Genomic DNA, 21,760 nt, shown 5'->3' with positions numbered 1-21,760 from the left:
ACAACACATATATTAAAATTTGTCATATGATAGAGATGGCATTTCAGATCAGTAAGTAAATAAAAGACTACAAATAGGGGCTTCCCCGGTGGCGCAGTGGTTCAGAGTCCGCCTGCCAATGCAGGGGACACGGGTTCGTGCTCCAGTCCGGGAAGATCCCACATGCTGCGGAGCGGCTGTGCCCGTGAGCTATGGCTGCTGAGCCTGCGCGTCCGGAGCCTGTGCTCCGCAACGGGAGAGGCCACAACAGTGAGAGGCCCGCATACCCCAAAAAAAAAAAAAAAAAAAAAAAAAGACTACAAATAAATGGTGCTAGGACAACCGGTTATTCATTTCAGAAACAAATGAAACTGCTTCTTTACTTCATTCCATACCCCAAAATGCAACAAATACCAAAGGCATGAGTTTAAAATATAAAGAGTACTAACTATTAAAAAGAAGAAAGGGTTGACAAATTAAAATTACAAACTTCTAGAATTAAAAGATACCATAAAGTTAAAAAAAAAAAAAATCCAGACTGGGAGAAGATACCAGCAACACATGTAACTGACAAAAAACTGGATCCAAAGAACACCAAAAAAATCTTAAAACCAATAAGGAAAATACAAACAGCCCAAAAGACATTTAAGAAAAAACAGGAATGGTCAATAAGCATATGAAAAAGAGGCTTAATCTCATTAGTAATGACGGAAATGCAAATTAAGCCCACCAGGAGATGGTACAAAAATGTTTAATTTCGACACTAAGTCATAGGATGGAGACCATCAGGACTTATGTACAGTGCAGTGTTCAAATACTTGGGAAAGTAGTTTGACACTCTCCAGTCAAGTTGAAGATTTAACTTGATTCCATGACTGGGCAATCCTATTTGTAGAAACTCTGTCATGTAGGCACCAGAAGATATGAATAAAAATGTTCTTTTTTTTTAAAAAAGGTAAGTCATACAAAGGTCTTGATAAGTAGGATAAAGGGATATTTATCATATGTATCATATCTTTAAACAATTGAATACAAAAATGGAAGTGAAATACAGTGGCATGAAACAATATAGATGAACCTTTAAAACAATGTTAAATGAAGAAAAAAGTTGCAGAAGAACGTATATGATATGAATCTATTTTTATAAAACTCAAAAACTCAAAAATAATGCCAAGTTCTTGGATTGGAAGAATCAAATATTGTTAAAATGACCATACTACCAAAGGCAATCTGCAGATTCAATGCAATCCCTATCAAATTACCAATGGCATTTTTCACAGACCTAGGACAAATAATTTTAAAATTTGTATGGAAACACAAAAGACCCCAGATAGCCAAAACAATCTTGAGAAAGAAGAACGGAGCTGGAGGAATCAAGCTCCCTGACTTCAGACTACACTACAAAGCTACAGGAATCAAAACAGTATGGTACTGGCACAAAAACAGACACATAGATCAATGGAACAGGATAGAAAGCCCAGAAATAAACCCATGCACTTATGGTCAATTAATCTATGACATAGGAGGCAAGAATACACAATGGAGAAAAGACAGTCTTTTCATTAAGTGGTGCTGCGAAAACTGGACAGCTACATGTAAAAGAATGAAATTAAAACATTCTACATGTAAGTGATATCATATGATATTTGTCTTTGACTTACTTCACTCAGTATGACATATGTGGAATCTAAAAAAATGGTATAAATTAACCTATTTACAAAACAGAAATAGAGTCACAGATGTAGAAAACAAACTTATGGTTACTAAGGGGAAAGGGTTGTGGAGAGGGATAAACTGGAAGACTGGGATTGACATACACACACTACTATATATAAAAGAAATTGAAACTAACACAACATTGTAAATCAATTGTACCCCAATAAAACTTAAAAAAAAAAAGAGACAACTAATAAGAACCTACTGCATAGCACAGGAAACTCTACTCAATACTCTGTAATGATCTATATGGCAACAGAATCTAAAAAATAGTGAATATATGTACATGTATAACTGATTCACTTTGCTGTACAGCAGAAACTAACACAACATTGTAAATCAACTAACTCTAATAAAAATTAATTTAAAAAATAAATAAAACATTCTCTAACACTATATGTTAAAAAAAAAAACTCAAAATGGATTAAAGACCTAAATGTAAGACTGGATCCTAGAGGAAAATATAGGCAGAACACTCCTTGACATAAATCACAGCAATGTTTTTTTTGGATCCATCTCCTAGAGTAATGGAAATAAAAACAAAAATAAATAAATTAAACCTAGTTAAATTTAAAAGCTTTTGCACGGCAAAGGAAACCATCAGCAAAATGAAAAGACAACCTACAGAATGGGAGAAAATATTGCAAACAATGTGACCAACAAGAGATGAATTTCCAAAATAGACAAATAGCTCATACAGCTCAATATCAAAAAAACAAAAAATGGGCAGAAGATCTAAATAGACATTTCTCCAAAGAAGACATACAGATGGCCAACAGGCACATGAAAAAATGCTCAACATTGCTAACTATTATAGAAATGCAAATCAAAACTACAACGAGGTACCACCTCACACCAGTCAGAATGGCCATCATTAAAAAGTCTACAAATAACAAATGTTGGAGAGTGTGTGGAGAAAAGGGAACCCTCTTGCACTGTTGGTGGGAATGTAAATTTGTAGAGCCACTATGGAGAACAGTATGGAGGTTCCTTAAACAGCCAAAAACAGACTTACCATATGATCCAGCAATCTCACTCCTGGGCCTATATCCTGAGAAAACTATAATTTGAAAAGATACATGCACCCCAATGTTCACTGCTGCACTATTTACAACAGCCAAGACATGGAAGCACCCTAAATGTCCATTGACAGATAAATGGATAAAGAAGATGTGGTAGATATATACAATGGAATATTACTCAGCCATAAAAAAGAATGAAATAATGCCATTCAAAGCAACATGGTTGGACCCAGTGATTATCATACTAAGTGAAGTAAGTCAGAGAAAGATAAATATCTTATGATATCACTTATATGTGGAATCTAAAAAATGATATAAATGAACTTATTTACAAAACAGAAATAGACTCACAGACATAGAAAACAAACTTATGGTTACCAAAAAGGAAAAGGGTAGGGGAGAGAGGATAAATTAGGAGCGTAGGATTAACAGATAAACACTACACTATATAAAACAGATAAACAACAAGGACCTACTGTATAGCACAAGGAACTATATTCAGTATCTTGTAGTAACCTATAATGGAAAAGAATCTGAAAAAGAATATAAATCTACATACATACAAACACACAAACATATATATAACTGAATCACTCTGCTGTACACCTGAAACACAACATTGTAAATCAACTATACTTCAATAAAAAAAAGTGAAACTTATATTGTAATAAACTATTTTAAAAATTTTAAATAAATGATGCAATAAAAAAGAAAATAATAAGTACTCAAATTCAGGATAGTGGGGAAAAGAGAAGATAGAGTAAGGAAGAAATATATAAGTAAATGAAATGGTAATTAATGGTCAATTATTAAGAATTACTTAAGTTGGTAGTGGATTTGAGGGTGTTGATTTTATTTGTCCCCTTCATAACTTACATATCTGTGACATTTTTATTTATACTTTTTATGTTAAAAATTATATAATAAATTATATTAAACCATAGTAACCATGGAAAACAAATCAATGGGATGGAATAGGAAGTCATAAAAATAGACTAGGATGGTTCTGTCTCCAGAATTGATAGAGTAGCTCCTATCAGATGGATTCATCTGCTCATAAAAATTATAAACGCTGGACAAAATATTGAAACTATTTGAAGGCACTGGAGAGTAAAAGCAGGCAGAAACCGAAGGAAAGTTGACACTTATCGAAAGTGCATTTCCGTTTTTAAGGCTTTTCAACTAAGAGTAGGACACATTAACAAAAAGGGTCCAAGCTACACTGGAAGCTAAAACTCGGAGAGACCCACAGTTTTACTGGATTGAAGGACCAGAGGGAAAAGATCTGAGCCACCACAGTAGCTGGAAAGTGAGAGGAAATTCACAGAAAGGAGAGAACCACAAATAAAATCAACACCGTCAAATCCACTACCAACTTAATCTTGGGAGAAAACCCCAAGATTATGTATATAAACTTCGCCCAACTCTCTGGCTGACCCCTGAACTACACGTTGAAAGGTGTGGCCCATGTCCCCTACTGCCCCAAATCAGGTGTGGGTTGTGACTGCAATTTTCAATAAAGTCTTTTTTCAATAAAGTAAAGTAAGTGAAGCTGTGACTTTTAAGACCAGGTCATTAAGGCCACACAGATTCTCTTGTGCACGTGAAACTCACTTGGAGTCCTGAGCCACTCTGATGCCACAGCACTGGAATGGTCAAGACCGAGCTGAGCCCAGCCTTCCAGACACCCCACCACCTCCGGCAGAACAACTACCAACCGAGCCCCATGTGAAACAGAAGAATCACACAGCCAAATCCTGCCTGAATTCCTGACCCACAAAATTGTGAGATACAACAAAACGGTGATTGTCTTAAGCCATGCAATGCAGAAACAGATATAACCAGAACACTGTTTATATACAGTTCTCAAAACTAAATAAGTGGCTTATGACAAATAAATAGCAGGCATACTTCTTCAATAATCAAATATATTATTACAATGACTTAAATTCCCCTGAAAAATTAATTATATTAGTTTTTTTTTCCTTTATAGAGGAAGAAAAAAGTAGGATATATTTGTAATCTAAGCTACCTAACCAAACAGTAATGTAATATTGGGGGACATTATATATGCACCCATTATACAGTTAAACAGGAATTCTGAAGTTCAGTGAAATCTTGTAAGCTAAAGATTTTCCAAATTTCACACTATTCTTGAATGCTTATAACCCACTGGTAGTTTTCTGACTCAAAATGAAGACATTAAAACCAATGAGTCTCCTCCAGCCACTGCTGAAGAAAGCATTTCCTAAATGGAACGTTACTTTACACTCTTCTTCCTTAAGCTGGACAAGTCCTTCCACTTTTCTACTAAAATCAACTTTGCAGATGGGAAAGCCAGGATCCTGAACTTGATTTACCATGTCAGAAGTGTTCTACAAAGAAAACTTCCTCCTCTGAGAGCTTAATCCTATCTTCTACTCAGACCCAGCAGTTTCCTTCATGGAAGAAAGAATATGGGAATGGAAGCAGGTGCAGGGGAGGAGAGGGATGGAGAAGCCCATTTCAGCAACTTCCTGTGTAAACTGGCAAAAGGAACTTGAATAAGCATCCTGAACAGAAGCAAATGCCCTTAACCTAAACCACAAAAGCTCAGCTCTATTTTAATTAGTTCCTTACACTTAGACTTTTGCGTCTCAAATCATGACAAAGTTTTTTTGGATCCTAGCTGAATTTGTTGTAGCCCCCTGATTCAAGCACAAGGAAATGCCCCGGTACTAAACAAGTAAAATGTAAGAGCACACTCAACAAAACTAATGCCTCATAAATAAATTTCTCCACCCTTAAAATTTCAACGTAAGAGAAATAACGTTCTCCAGTTCACAGAGCAGTGAGAAGCTACAAGGCCAAGTCACACAATAAGCCACATTATTTAGGTCAAGAGTAAAATGATTAAAAGGGATGGAATGCTGGTGATAATATTCAATACCTTTCATTGCTAGCATGAGGCCTTTCAGCCTGCCTAAGACAGGAGCACTAAAGAGCAAATTATATTTAAGAAAAAATGCTGACAGCTCATCAATTGATTTTCAATGAAAATGCTAAAAAAATTAATAAAGAAGTTAAGCTGCTGAAATACAGTTTCACCAATTAGCTTAATGTCAGAGAATTCTAATTAGGCGTCTTGAGATTGCTATTTAGTGTTTAAGCCTTCAGAGTGCCAAATTCTCCTTTTCACACAAGCTGGTTGCAAAATTAAAGACATTAGGCAGCCTTAATTACATTATCAGAACAGCTGGGATTAGGCAATCTCTGAAGTCAAGACGGCATTCTTTTGTCACAGGGTGGAAATCCCTGGCTTTCCAGGGTGCCGGATTTTGGTGCCGTTCCATATCTCACCCATACAAAGCAAGCTGCATTAGAAACAAAAAAATCTGCAGATGAAGAATAGAGTAATGCTCAGCAAATAATGAACACATTACTGAAAAAGAAAAGGTAGGTGAAAAGATTAAGCCTGGAATCGGTAGGTTTTGCTAACACCTCTATTGGCGGCTGGCCGGCCAGCCCTCTGGTGGCAGTGAGACTAAGGGAAAGCTCTGTGAACCGGCTTGGCCAGTGGATACAGCTCTGTTATCTAAAGCTGAAGCACATTTATACTCCCTCATCCCACGGGGTGTGAAATTAGCAGATATTGTTTTTACACAGTTTTGCCAACACAATGTCTTTTATGTCTTTACATTGTTTATAAAGCAATGTTTTCTTGCACATGGGAACCCTCTTTTTAATTCTAATTTTTTAAGCAACAGGATAGTCTCTCCTCTCCCCTCTCAACTCCACTCCTTAGTTCTCCAAACACCCAACATTTTTTTTTAAAGGACTCATTTAACAGCATGATTTCTTTTCCAAATAAAAAACTGTAAAAATTGGGATTGTTGGTGGTGGGGATTCGCACAATCCCCTGAACAGTGGTCAATCTGAAGGTGGCCAAAAACCCACCTGTTGGCATTAGCCACTAACCAGACAGAACTTCCCAAGTATTCCGGGCATTAATTTTTTCTCAAAACCTAAAACTGCTCTAATTTTTCAATTCCAGTTTTTTACATCTTAGATGTGGTAATTAATATCTGCGGTTATCATTCCAGGCACCATCACTGTCATCTGGAATACTGCATAGTCTCCTAACTGGTCCATTCCTGGTCTGTTCATCTCCAAATCAGATCTCTTAAACTGAAAATCAGATGGTGTCACTTCCCCGATTATGACTCTCTCGTGGTTTTCCACTGCATGCGAAATTAAATCCAAAACTCTTCCCATGGCCTATGATGCTAGTTCTACAATGTCCTCTTTCACCATCCCTAAACCTCACACTCCAGCCACAATGCTCCTTTTCCAGTTCCTCCAATACAGGCGCTGCCTGGGGATGTATGTTGCTTGTGCGGGTCTCTTGATGGAATGCAGTTCCTGAGGTTGCGTGAGACTGGCTTCTCCTCACTCAAGTCTCAGCTGGAATGTCTGAGGGCTCGGCTTAAAATATATCGCTTTTTCAAAGAGGTCTTTCCTGACCATCCAGAATAAAGTTAACACCCCTTCCCCCAACCAACATCCCAACTCTAGCTCTAATATTAATTAGTCTGTTTTTGGTTTGCCTTAAACACTTATGACCATCTAATATCACATTTATTTACTGTTTACTTGTTCCTTGTTTGTCTCCTCTACCAAAATGTACACTGTTGAGAGCAGGTGCCCCATCAAGTCTCATTCACTATTGTATCTCCGGTGTCTAGTACTTTATCTGGGGACAGAGAGATGAATATGAATGTAAGTGGTTCCTGCCCTCAATGAGTTTACAGTCTAAAGGGGGAAAGAAGCGAGCAGGTAGAGAATTGTGCAGCAATTCAGCATGCAAATAAAGACCTAAACAACTGAGCTACTAACTACTCCTGGGGTTCACAGGTGGTTTCAAAGAATGATGAATGCGTAGGAGCCCCTCATGATGGGGAAGGAGAAGGGGAGATAAGGGAGGGGCAACTTAGGCAGAAGACATAACTCAAAGGATGAAAGAGCATCACACTGTTTGGAAAGGAGTGGCTCACCTTAGCATGAGATGAGGCTGGAAGGGTGCACAGGGGCAAGATCATCAAGGACCCTGACAAGCCTGCTAAACAGTCTACACCTGGGGACTTCCCTGGCGGTCCAGTGGTTAAGACTTCACCTTCCAGTGCAGGGGGTGCAGGATCGATCACTGGTTGGGGAGCTAAGATCCCACATGCCTCGGGGCCAAAAAAAAAAAGTCTACACCTGGTTCTGTAGAGCAGTAAGACTGTGTTTATGAACTTCACAGAGGAGTTTCAGGGGAAGGGCAAACAGGCAGAGAAACAAGCCCTTATACCCCACCTCAACCAGAGAGGCTCAACTTTTATCTGTTTCAATATTGGGATTCTGAGTAAGACTTCATGCTTTAAAAATCTTGAAACTCACACCTGAAGCTCAGGCCTGCTGAGGGATGCTCCCGGGAAATGGACCTGTGCTTCACTGAATCTCACAGTAAATGCTCAGGAATGTGTTGGGATGGCTTTGCACCAGGTAAATAGGCAGGCACCTGGCCAGAGCCTCCAGAACAGACAGATGGGAGGGGCAGGTGAGAATCACAGAAAGCACATAAAAAGATTCAAACATACTAATGCTGTGTTCACTCTTGAGTTGGGACATGTGAATATCTGCTTTATTGAGTCTTAATACACAAACACACATACGTGTTATATATAGTCCTGTATACATGAAAATTTTCGTAACTAAAAAGCACAAAAGCAGGCATATGTCAAATTCTGTGGCAACACACACATTTAATGATTAAATCCCCACTAAGTAAGCAGACATACTGCTTTGAATATACGTTTCATACTAATGAGGACAAAATGTTCCTTTATGTGATTTCTTCTAAAACTGCAAAGCCTGACTCCAAACTTGCCCTTGACAAAGGACCCCAAAGGAGGCCAGAAAACTTAGCATAAATTCACACAGGCCTGAATGTCCACAGCCATGAGCTTCCAACAGTAAAACTTTAAAAAGCCAGTTAATAAAGATACTTGTATATGCATAGGGTGTCTCTGGAAGGATAGAGGAGATGAAGGGAAAAGTAACCATTACTGGAGGGAGGAACTGAGAACTGGGTCAGGTGAAAGGGTGGGGGGGGGGTCAGAGTGGGAGAAAGACTCATTTTCACTGTAAACTTCCTTGTAATTGTTTTAAAGTATTTTTACTGTGCTAATATGTTATGTTAAATGTTTTTTGTTAAATGTTAAATGTTTTAAAAACATTTTTACTGTGTATTATTAGTTTTATTTTAATATCTGCTGCTTTTATAATGTTTACTGTTACAATTATTTTTTAATCATAACATTGTTCTTTAAAAATTAAAAATACTTGCTTAAATTGGTAAGACAAATAACCACAAGAATGGGGGAAGGAACATCTTACAGTCCAGCTATGGTTGAAAGAACTATACAGAATGTTTCAGCTGTCTGCTGCAAGGAGACAGGATTCAGAGGTTTACAGCCAAGTTAAATGCCTTAAAACAAACAAAAAACAAACATTCTTCAGAGGAATAAAAGAGAATCCTGAGTCTCTACCATTCATCATCCACAATGTCCATCAGGATACAATCCAAGATTGTTACACACATGAAGAAAAAGGAGAACATGACCCATACTCAAGAGAAAATTTAATCAAGAAATTGACCCGGAGATGATTGATATGTTGGAATTAGACCAGAATTCTAAAACAGCTGTTAAAGTTCAAGGGTGTAAATGAAAATATGGTTGTGATGAATAAACAAACAAGAAATCTCAGTAGAGAAAATATACCCAAATGAAATTTCTACAACTGAAAAATACAATATCTAAACTAAGAAATTAACTGGATGAGTGTAATAGCATATTAGAGACAACATAAGAAAAAGTAAGGGAACCTGAAAATAGATCAGTAGAAATTATCCAATCTGAAAAAGAGAGTAAAATTGAAAAAAAAATCAACAGAGCCTTAATACCAAAGGGCCTAACAATATAATGAGTCAGAAGGAGACGAGAGAATAGTACAAAAAAGATATTTAAAGAAATAAAGACTAAAAATGTCTCAAATTTGATTAGATATAAATTTACAGACTTAAGAACTTAGTGAGCCCTAAGTAGGATATTAACAGAGACCACCACACCAAGGCACTTTTTTAAAACCAAAGATAGGGACTTCCCTGGTGGCACAGTGGATAAGACTCTGCACTCTCAGTGCAGAGGGCCTGGGTTCAATCCCTGGTCAAGGAACTAGATCCCACACGCATGCTGCAACTAAGAGTTTGCATGCCACAAGTAAGGAGCCCACCTGCTGCAAACAAGGAGCCCACGTGCTGCAACTAAGGAGCTGGCAAACTGCAACTAAAGAGCCCTGGAGCCACAACTAAGGAGCCTGCCCGCCGCAACTAAGACCCACCACAACTGAGACCCAGTGCAACCGGCCAACCAACCAACTAAATAAATAAAAGAGAGAAAATACCAAAAGCAGCCAGGTCTATATTCTAGCTGTTTGATTTAAAGGTTCTGATTTAAATGCTGAAACATGAAGTTTCAAAGTTTTAGACACCTGTTACCCAGTTGAAGGGGATACATACTCTCAAAACAAGGTAAAATTTATCAGGCTAAGACTGAAAATGAGATAAAAGATGTCCTCATTAACCTACTTCTACTACATCACCAAAAAAGTTAGGGGATTGTTTACTTATTTATTGTCTATCTTTCTCACTAGACTATATGGACTAAGAGAAAAGGGACCTTTGTCTGTCTTATTTTCCCTGTATACCAGTTTCTAGAACTATGCCTGGCACACGATAGGAGTTTAATAAATATTTGTTAACTGAATAAATGATATTACTTAAAGCCATACATCATGTCCTACATTAAACAGAATGAGGGTAAACATCTCAAAAAAAGATATAATATAGGTAACACTATTAACATATTTAAAGAACTAAGAGTTTTCATAGCAATTGTTAAGTCAGAGATAGTAAGTCATGTGTGAATGTTTATACTCCAAATATACAAAACCTATATTCCATTCAACCATCTCTTCCTCCTATCTAAAATGAACACTAAATTAATTTTTATTGAGGAAAATAAAATAAGATTCCTGACATAAAATAATTAAATCACCTGTCCTGCCAACTCCAATCGCTTGTTACCATAATAATCTCTGTCGTCAACTTTATTATCTCCTTGGGCCAGAATTACTCTTCGCACCATCACTGCGGTATAGATACATTTGGCTCGGAAATTGAATTCTTTAACCTGTAATTCAGAAATCACAGAAAATTTCTGAGACAATGCACATTAAAATTTAAGGTGCCTCAAGAAAACAGTCAATGTTATCATATTTAAATAAGAAAATAATGAACTGTTTTGATTCTCCCCATTCAAAGAAATTCAACTAGTCTATAAACTTCCTGAGAGCTGAGATGATGACTTTTCATCTTTGTACTCAATACCTATGGTAACTTTTCTTCAAAGATGACCACCATCAACTCCTTCCCTCCCTATATGTTTTATGCCATTCCTTCATTAAGAGGTGGAGTCCATCACCCACTCTGGGTTGGCCTGTAAACTAGAAGTTTCCACTTCCTTTTTCTTAAAGTCCTGAAGTACCATGTGAGAAGTCTAGGAAATTTTGTTGGGGAGAAAAGGGCCACTTGGAAAAGCAATGAGGAGCCAGAGATATGAGTGAAGATGCATCTTGGATGTCCACCCCAGTCGAGCCTTTGGATGACTCCATCCTCAGCTGCTGTCTGTCTGCAACTTCATGAGACCCAAACTGAGAACCTCCTTCCCCACCACCGAGCCCAGTCAAACCAGAGAACCATGAGAGAGAGCAAAAAACTGTTATCTCAAGCCATTAAATTTTGGAAATGTTTGTTACGCAGCAATAAATAACTCTACAACTGAAATCTACATAAACAAATCTGGCCCAATCAGTAAGTTAAATCAGAACTGGTTAAATCATTGCACTGGTTTGTTTGGGGAGACAAAAACCTTAGGTAACTAGGTAAATTCTTTCTCTACAACCTAAACGATGAGTTCTGAGAGTATGGACTAAGCTTCTGCCAATTCTAAGGAACATTTTATAGGCTTGACTATAGAAAATTCATATTATAAAATTTCTGTTTTACTTTCCTTAATCATTGAGTAAGATCCCAATGATATCCTATTAAGTTTATCACTGACAGATTAAAGAACAGCAACCGGTCTCCTTCACACATTCTTCTGTTGCTGCTAAGGAATTACACTAAATGATACAGGATGTTAGAAATTCTGTATATGTTTCCAAAAGTTCATTCTCCTTCAAAGGAAGTTTCACGTCTTCATTAGGTCAATTTATCCCCTTTCTGTTACTGAGAACTTTAGAATGTGTTAAGAGAAATGTGTTAATTTTGGAATCTGGTAAGAGAAAAAGCAGCCCTAAAAGCTATTGTGTCATCTTGTACTCACAAAACAATTACATCAATAAGAAAGGTTGGAATAAATCTAGATCTTCAAAAAGAAAAGTCTCTGGTCCATCCTCAAACAAACAAATAAACAAACAAAAAAACCCTATAACCCTAACACCAACTACCACAACACTGAGCAGAAGAACCCAGTCTTTGAGTAGCTATAAGTAATTTACATTTGCAGTTGGTATTTACAAACTGTATGGTCCTCCATTCAGATACATCTAATTTATTTCTTTTTTCTGATTTTAATGTGGTGAGTTACATTGAACATGTAACTCTTCTAGTTGTATTTACTTTTTTTGTTAATGAAAAAAATGAAGCAAATTTTCATTAACCAAATTTTCAACTTTTAACAAAGTCCGAATCACGTGTTTATTTTGCATAAATAGTGGGAGACTCTCTCAAGACATTTATAAGTAGAAATAAATATGGATATTTACAGCAGATGCCCCACTGCACTTTAAAAGGCACTTGAACATTAACTCATTTTGCCGTTCCCCCCTTTTTAAACTACTATATGCTGAAAAGTAAACCTTAGGTCTAAATTGAAAAAATAAGTTAATACTGAGCCCATTTTTCCTACTGATATGGAGAGTGGGAATCCTTTAATCTAGTAGCTGACATCACTTTTTGGTAGAATGCCAATAATAGTTCCGTTATCCCTTTGTGAACTATCTGAAAGAGGGAGAGAAAAAAGACCTACCAAATGAGCTTGGAACACTGAAACAGAATTGTTATCGCCAAAACTCTGGAGTCCTTTTAATATTATCTTGGAGGAAAAAAGAGGTCTTAGGCATCTTGGGGAAACCCTTAGAGCAGTGGTTTCAAATTTTAGTGTGCATCATAATTACTGCAGGGCCTGTTAGAACAGATTGCTGGGCCCCACTCCCAGAGTGTCTGACTCATTATGTCTATGGTAGAGTCCAAGAACTTCTGGCAAGTTCCCAGGTGATGCTGACTCTACTACGTAGTCTGAAAAACTCTCACTTCCAAGGAACTGAGAGGCTGGGCTTCGGAGCCAAAGCCTCAAGTACAAGTGTAGGGACTGCTGGGCATCCTGCCTATCTCTCTCCCTCTATGTAGATACATCTGAACCAGTGCTTTCTACATTTTAGTCATTCAAGTACCACCATCATGATTATTGTCATATCTCTGTAACACTTAAAGTCCTAATTATTTAATATTTTTGGTCAACTTTAAACAACTCATTTTTAAGTAAGCTTCATCTATACAATAATACCATAAAATCCTAAATATCACAGAAATGGATTTAATGTGCTAGTTGTATTTTTTCTAATAAGTACATAATTATTTAAAGAAAAATGTCCTTATATAATCTAAAATCACCTCTAACAGTATTCTTAGGTAAATACTGTCCTAAACCATTCCGGAAAATGAAGGTCTTTTCTTGGTTTATCTATTCTGACTTTACTCCTCACTGGATCATATATAACAAAACTTCTTTTTTTAAAAAATGTATTTATTTTATTTATTTATTTTTGGCTGCGTTGGGTCTTCGTTGCTGCGCAGGGGCTTTCTCTAGTTGCAGCGAGCAGGGGCTACTCTTCATTGCGGTGCACAGGCTTCTCATTGCGGTGGCTTCTCTTGTTGCGGAGCATAGGCTCTAGGCACACAGGCTTCAGTAGTTGTAGCATGCGGGCTCAGTAGTTGTGGCTCACAGGCTTAGTTGCTCCATGGCATGTGGGATTTTCCCAGACCAGGGCTCGAACCCATGTCCCGTGTTACGAGGTGGATTCTTAACCACTGTGCCACCAGGGAAGCCCTGACAAAACTATAGAAACGGTAGCTTAGGCCCACTGCAACCACACAAAAGTACCAATGTTCAGCTTTATCAATTTACATAAATAAATTTTGGTATAGCCAGCATTCTATCAGCTAAGGCTTCTTTAACCAAAAGGTCTCCTCAGCTGTTGTACAAAGCTAAGTGAGGCCCCAATGGAGACGTGATGGCCATGTCTGGGAGCCAGCAAACCATGGAGCTTTATGTGCACCCTACCACTGAATTGGCACAATGGTATTAGTTTCATTGTTCAGATGAGAAAACTGAAGCTTAGAAAAGTTAAGATTTGCCCAAAGTAAATCAGCTAGGAAGTTAAGAAACCCAGTTTGAACCCTTGTCTCTCTGGCTCTGAAGCCCTTGTTATTTCCACTACTCATTTTTGCGTTTTTTTTTTTTTTTTTGCAGTACGCGGGCCTCTCACTGTTGTGGCCTCTCCCGTTGCAGAACACAGGCTCCGGATGCGCAGGCTCAGCGGCCATGGCTCACGGGCCCAGCCACTCCGCGGCATGTGGGATCTTCCCGGACCGGGGCACGAACCCGCGTCCCCTGCATCGGCAGGCGGACTCTCAACCACTGCGCCACCAGGGAAGCCCATAAACTGTTTTTCTAATCACCTAAAATTCAGTTCAGACACAGCTTTAACATTAAGAGTTTTCTAATTCTTTGAATTAGATCAAGGATAAACATAAAGGAGTGGCAGCCAAAGGGCAGAATCAGAGACCCATATTATTTGGCTAAGAAGGTGTTTCAAAATAAGAAAACAATCATTAAGATTCAGTTTAGGTGGTCACTGTTCACTTCTGCAGTTCCTTCAACTTTCCTTTATTTCTAATCAGCCCCTGAATGTAGTGTCTGCAATCCCTGAATTAGATCATAGTGCATAATACACATGCTAATTCATCAAAAACCAGACTGTTTGGTTAACAAGATAGTCTGACTAACAAATAATTTTATAACTTAGAAAGAGTAGCATATATATTAAATGGGAGTGGGGGAAGAACGACTCTTGCCAACATGGCTGATCTCTGTTTAATAATAAGTTAATTTAAAAAAATAAATATTAAGGGTCAGAAGATGGGATTCTAGTTCTCTCTCTCTCTGACAACTAACCAGCTGGATGACAAGGTAAATCATCTAGCTTTGCCAGACCTGGGCATCTTCACTGTAAGTGAAGGAGGCTGGACAATGTGAACTCTAAAATTCAAGGTCTAGCAGATAAGCCCATCCAATATTTTAATAAGTATCTATGGTAGTGATGGTAACATAACATTGAGAATGTACCTAATGCCTCAGAAATGTACATATAAAAATGGGGGCTTCCCTGGTGGCGCAGTGGTTGAGAGTCCGCCTGCCGATACAGGGGACACGGGTTCATGCCCCAGTCCGGGAAGATCCCACATGCCGCGGAGCGGCTGGGCCCGTGAGCCATGGCCGCTGAGCCTGCGCGTCCGGAGCCTGTGCTCCGCAATGGGAGAGGCCACAGCAGTGAGAGGCCTGCGTACCGCAAAAAAAAAAAAAAAAAAAAAAAAAAGGTAAATTTTTGGGACTTCCCAGGTGGCGCAGTGGTTAAGAATCCACCTCGTAACGCAGGGGACACGAGTTTGAGCCCTGGTCCAGCCCGTGTGCCATAACTACTGAGCCTGCGCTCTAGAGCCCATGAGCCACAACTACTGAGCCCGTGTGCCACAACTACTGAAGCCCATGCACCTAGAGCTCGTGCTCCGCAACAAGAGAAGCCACGACAATGAGAAGCCTGTGCACCACAACGAAGAGTAGCCCCTGCTCGCCACAACTAGAGGAAGCCTGCATGCAGAAACAAAGACCCAACACAGCCAAAAATAAATAAATAAATAAAATTTTTTAAAAATAGGTAAATTTTATGTTATGCATATTTTACCACAATTTAAAAAAAAAGTATCCATGTGGGCAAGGCACTGTAAGCTCGTTTTAAGTTATTTAAAAATATCTAAGACACCATCCCTGTCCTTCAAAAGGAGAAATCTAGTAGCAGTGCTACTATATACATGAATATAAAAAAACTGTAATTTTGGATTGAAAGAAGAAACGAGAGAGTAAACATGATGATGATACAATACAGCTAACATTCTCTAAGTACAAATAAACTATTGATAATGGAAGACTATTTCCAGGGCAGTCCTCTGGATAGTCCTCTTTACGATTCTCTCTTTTCTTAAGGAGCTATACTTTAATTAATGTAAACTTGCATTCAAAATTCTTTAACAGAAATGCACGGACCCCACGACGATCATTATTCAGTTGCAAAGGGGTTACTCACTGGTACATGGGTCAGAATGGTAGAAGCCAGGAGCTCTCTTGCTTCTTCTATTTTGGTTTTCTTTGGTCCACCTCCCCACATCCTTTGCCTTCTTACTTTGTTCCCTATATATTTTAAAGCCTGGAAAAGACAGAATATATTTATAATAATGTTTGAATGACATCATCAGAGAGAATTTGTTAAACTACCCATACATGACACTATAAGCAAAACAGACAAGGATTCTGGTTATAGAGAAAGCTGGATTGGTCCTAGTCAAAAATCAACATTTGTCATAAACCAATGACAAAGAAGCATTTACATGCTATTTAATATACTGGTTCCTTTTTTATTTTATAATTTGTTTTCTTACTATAAAATTGATACATGATCATTGTAGGAAATTTAGAAAATACAGAGGAAATAGATGTATCAGCCATCAATCTTCCTCCCAGAGAGCACCACAGTCTATAGTTAATGCTTTGGAGTAGTAGTTTTTCCCCTGAAGAAGGAATTACACCATGTATGACCTCTATCCTGAAATTAACAAAGCACTGCTGAAAGAAAACAAAACCTAAATAAATTGAGGGTTATGCCATTTTCATGGACTGGAACATATAATAGTGTTAAGATGGCTTACTGTTAAAATTCTCTCCAAACTGACCAAGCGATATATCATAATTGCTAATTATACTCCTGGCAGGCTTTTTAAAAAACAAAAATTGATTGATTCCAAAATATATATGGAAATGAAAAAGAACAGCCGAAACAATCCTGAAAAAGTCAGAGGATTTACATTACGTGATTTCAACTATAAAGCTATAGTAATCAAGACAGTGTGATGCGAGGGTAAGGACAAACGGAAATAAACCAACTTTTATGGTCAATTGATTTTTGACAAAAGTGCCAAAGCAATTCAATGGGCGAAGGAAAGTCTTTTCAATAAATGATGTCAAAACAACTAAATACCCATAAAGTAAAAAATTAACCTTGACCCTTATTTCACACCAAATAGAAAATTAGTTTAAGATGGATTTTAGACATAAACATAAAAAGTAAAACTATAATGCTTCCAGAATAAAACATAGGAGAATATGTTACTGCTCTTGGGGTAGGCAAAGATTTCTTTAAATGGAAATCAATAACCATTAAAAAAACAAATAAAAACACCCTACTGATAATCAGACTTTATCAAAATTAAAAACTGTTCATCACAGTTAAGATAATGAATAGGGAAGTAATGGGCTGGGAGAAAATGCCTGCAATACATAAACCTGACAAGGGATTTATATCCAGGATATATGTACATATTTTTTAATTTTATATTTATATTTTTTAAAGAGGACTCTGAAATTCAATAATAAAAAGGCAACTCAATAAGGAAAACGAGCGAAAGATTTGGACAGACACCTCACAAAGGAAGTCGATAAGCACATGAAAAAGTGTTCAACATCCTTAGTCATCTGGAAGATGCATGATTAAAACCACAATGAGATACCACCAAACACCCACTAGAATAGCTAAAGTTAAAAAGACTGACAACACTGAATGTTGGTGAGGATGTGAAGCAATCAGAACTCTCAGACACAGCTGGGGGTACTGCAAAACGGTACCATCACTTTGGGAAAAGATCTGGCAGTTCCAACTTTATAAAAGTTACATACACAACTGCTTTTTGATCCAGCAATTCTACGCCTAGGTATTTATCCAAAAGAAATGCCAAACTGTTCAGGCAGAGACTTGTACACAAACGTTTACGGCAGTTTTATTCATAACAGGAAAAGAGTGAAACAAACCAAACGTCCATCAACAGGAAAAGATAACAAACTGTGGTATATTCATACAATGGAACACTACTCAGCAATAAAAAGGAACATGGGAATTCCCTGGTGGTCCAGCGGTTAGGACTCTGTGCTTTCACTGCAGGGGTGCAGGTTCAATCCCTAGTTGGGGAACTAAGAACCTGCAAGCTGTGCAGTGTGGCCAAATTAAAAAAAAAAAAAGACAAAAAAAAAACCACACAGAAAACAAAAAAAACAATAAAAAGGAACAGACCACGTGGATAGATGACATAAAGAGGAACAACTTGGCTGAATCTAAGACAATACGCTCAACAAAAAAAGCTGGACACCAAGAAGTTTACAACTGCATAATTCCATATATAAAATTCTAGAACAGGCAAAACTAATCTATGGTGAAGAAATAAGATCAGTGGGGGAAGAAGATAACAGAAGTGAAAACTAACTAGGAGGGGCACGAGGGAACTTTCTGGGGTAATGGAAATATTCTATATCTTATAAAAATTAAGATTTGTACTTATCAGTGTATATACATTTTACCTAAAAAATGAAATATTAAAAACTAATCAAGTAATAGGTGAGGAGGAGGTAGAGATCTAGATGAAACAAGAAGGGCAAAGTGTTTTTAATTGTTGAAGCTGGGTGATAGGCACATGGGGTTCATAATACTATTCCGTATACTTTGTATATGTTGAAATTTTTCCAGAAAAAAAAGTTTGAAAAGAAGAGGATAATGTGGTTCTTATTATTTTGTAAAGGCAATGAATGCATTTTTTTTTTTTAACTGGTTTTCAGTTAGAAGAAAGGGATGACTCTTTATCCTGGAATTCCTGTCCCCAGTTACCTGCCTGGGAAATTTCTTCTCCATGCTGCAAAACCTAGATCGGGTATCACTTCCTCTTTGAAGCCTTTCCTAACCACACTCCTTTCTCTGTGCTATTTTAATTTCTTATGTATAAAGAATTGAGTACTTCCATTCATGTTCAGATCACACTATATTTTAATTGTCTATTTACCTGTATGGCTCTCTTACTAGATGACATGTCATCTTCTTCCTCGATTCCTAACAACTAAAATAGTGCCTAGAACTAAATGGAACTCCTCTGTTAAGACTGGACATCAAATCTAGGAATCTTCCCTGGTTAAAAAAAAAGGTCATTTAGAGTGTAAGATAAACTTAAGACCTTTAAAACACAAGCTGCGGGTAACCTAGCAGTAAGTAGTAACTAAGTAACTGACGGAGGCAAGTCAGCAGTTGGTGGGAACCACGAATAGACAGGCACTTCAGTTTTCCCTAAACTGAGCTGTCTTCATTAAATTTTGGTCTTCTAGGGCTTCCCTGGTGGCTCAGTGGTTGAGAGTCCACCTGCCGATGCAGGGGACACGGGTTCGTGCCCCGGTCCGGGAAGATCCCACATGCCGCGGAGCAGCTGGGCCCGTGAGCCATGGCCACTGAGCCTGTGTGTCCGGAGCCTGTGATCTGCAACGGGAGAGGCCACAACAGTGAGAGGCCTGCGTACCGCAAAAAAAAAAAAAAAAAAAAAATTTGGTCTTCTAGTTCCCTTGGGAAAGAGGCTAAAGATTCTTCACTTCTTTGAGGAAGAAACAGAGGAACACAGGGGAGCCTGGTATTCTTTCTGATGTAGCAGAAAGTCACCTTTTCCCTAGAATACCTAATAAAGTTGCCAGGGGTTCACAGTGTGAGGGTTAGGGTAAGAGCCCAATCTGTTCATAAACAGGCCAAGATGACACCCCTAGTGCATCCTATCCTCCCAAAAAGGTAATAACTAATTTCTTCTCTATTTATCAGAACCCCTGGCAATGAAAATGTAAAACATCCGTGACCAATATAACAGCAAAAAGGCTTTGTGAGCAGAAGTGGAGGAACCACTGAAAAGGGAAGCATTAAAGACAAAACAAAACACAGATTTTAAGCAATCCACTAAAGTGCCATGTCGTCAAAAGTTCTATTACGTAAGATAAAGTGTACTTGCTACATTTTCCATTAGAATAACATAAAATATTCATGTTACCCTAACTCATATGTTCAACTTATCAACCATTTTGCATTACCTGTGCCTCTGTAACCTTTCATCAGTTGCAAATAATTAATCTTTGCTTTAATCCAGCATACAGAGAACAAGCCATCTCAAACTTCTACTTCCTGTTTGTCTTTCTCACATTAGGAACGTTTGTTTGTCTTTCTTAAGTTAAATAACTGCACATTCTCATCTTTTTTTTTTTTTTTTTTTTTGCGGTACGCAGGCCTCTCACTGTTGTGGCCTCTCCCGTTGCAGAGCACAGGCTCTGGACGTGCAGGCTCAGTGGCTATGGCTCACGGGCCCAGCTGCTCCGCAGCATGTGGGATCTTCCCGGACCGGGGCATGAACCCGCGTCCCCTGCGTCGGCAGGCGGACTCTCAACCACTGCGCCACCAGGGAAGCCCCTCTCCTCATCTTTTAACTGAACTTTTCTAGTTCCGTTAGCTAAAATTTTCTGTCAGTATCTATTTAAGAGAAATAAATGAATGATTTTCCAACCCACTGTTTAGCCCCTGTTCAAATAGCTTTACAGTGAAAAGGCTATCTGACCGACAATGATGTTTGTAATAAATGAATAATGGATCTCACTGAATCCACGGGGGTAGCATTAAGGTAAATCGTTCTTCCAAGGCGTTATATAGCTTTAAAGCAGAGTGCATCTTCCAAAATTGAGCCAATTCCTCGGTGTTTCTTAACGTTTTCTCTTCATGTTCTTGGAGACCCTGGACAATGTAATTTCAGTTTATAACAAAAATGCATATTCACTAAATATTTCACTTTCAATGAAGAGCAAAATTAGAATCTCCTAAATCCAAACAACTTTTCCTGATGCTGCCTGCCTGATAACTAGAGTTGACTGTTAATTAACTACAGAAAAAGAAGGCAGTGATAAGAATAATCCCTACTGATTTGTGCTTTTGAATTATATGTACTCACATATGACAACCAACCTTCCTAAATGTTTGGCTCAGTCTATGAAAATATCAAGACTGGTTTGACTTTTCAGAACGCATACTAACAGATATAAGATGCTATCTCTAATAATATCCTGGGTGACAAGAAAAAAGCAGCATGGAATTTATACCTTGTAAGCAATCCACAGAACAGACAATATATGTATGGATATATAAGAATTGTCCATTGTGCTTCTACAGTAAGGAATTCCTGCCTCCCAGGATGACTATGAGGAACGTCACTACTGATTTACACTTAGGAAAGCACTTTACAAATGTATAACTAAAAATCCTAAGTATGGCAATTAGGGCTCCCTGTCACATAGGAAGGGAAGTGCAATTATTTTGATTATGTTTAACATATATACAGTTCCCTAACTTCATCTTTGAGTCTTGTCCTACAATCCACAGGTTCCAACTGGTAGTGCCCAAGGCAAGTCAACGAAGGCTCTGTGGTGGTAAAGGGGTTCTAAACCTGGGTGTTTCTTGCTGGACACACTGGGAATTCAGGAAAAGGGATACAGACCACATACAACTGGATGCTGAAAGCAACTGGAAGTAGGGAATAAAAAGGAATATTAAAGAGAAACACATGAAAAAAAAAAAACCTTCTACACTAGAGTTGCTGTAGTTTAAAAACTTGTATCACTCAGGCAAATAAGGAAAAGAAGAGTAGTTGCTATTTTATCAGAACAAAAGCCTCT

At 38.0% G+C, this 21,760-nt stretch overlaps 1 protein-coding gene across 4 annotated transcripts in view; it reads right to left on the bottom strand.

Annotated features, from left to right (window-relative positions):
- The window catches only part of POLR3B (RNA polymerase III subunit B), a 158,621-nt gene that overhangs the window by 107,521 nt on the left and 29,340 nt on the right, over nt 1-21,760 (bottom strand). For all 4 annotated transcript variants that reach the window (XM_067697835.1, XM_067697832.1, XM_067697833.1 and 1 more), the window contains exons 11-12: nt 16,284-16,403; nt 10,856-10,990 (exon numbers count right to left, since the gene is read on the bottom strand). In XM_067697835.1, coding sequence (XP_067553936.1) covers nt 10,856-10,990; nt 16,284-16,403 — 255 coding nt within the window. The remainder of the gene's footprint in view (nt 1-10,855; nt 10,991-16,283; nt 16,404-21,760) is intronic.

Source organism: Pseudorca crassidens, chromosome 11 (assembly GCF_039906515.1).
Source record: "Pseudorca crassidens isolate mPseCra1 chromosome 11, mPseCra1.hap1, whole genome shotgun sequence".
Lineage (NCBI taxonomy): Eukaryota > Metazoa > Chordata > Mammalia > Artiodactyla > Delphinidae > Pseudorca > Pseudorca crassidens.
Note: the sequence above shows the minus strand (reverse complement) of the source record. Positions and strands in the feature narration are given on the sequence as shown.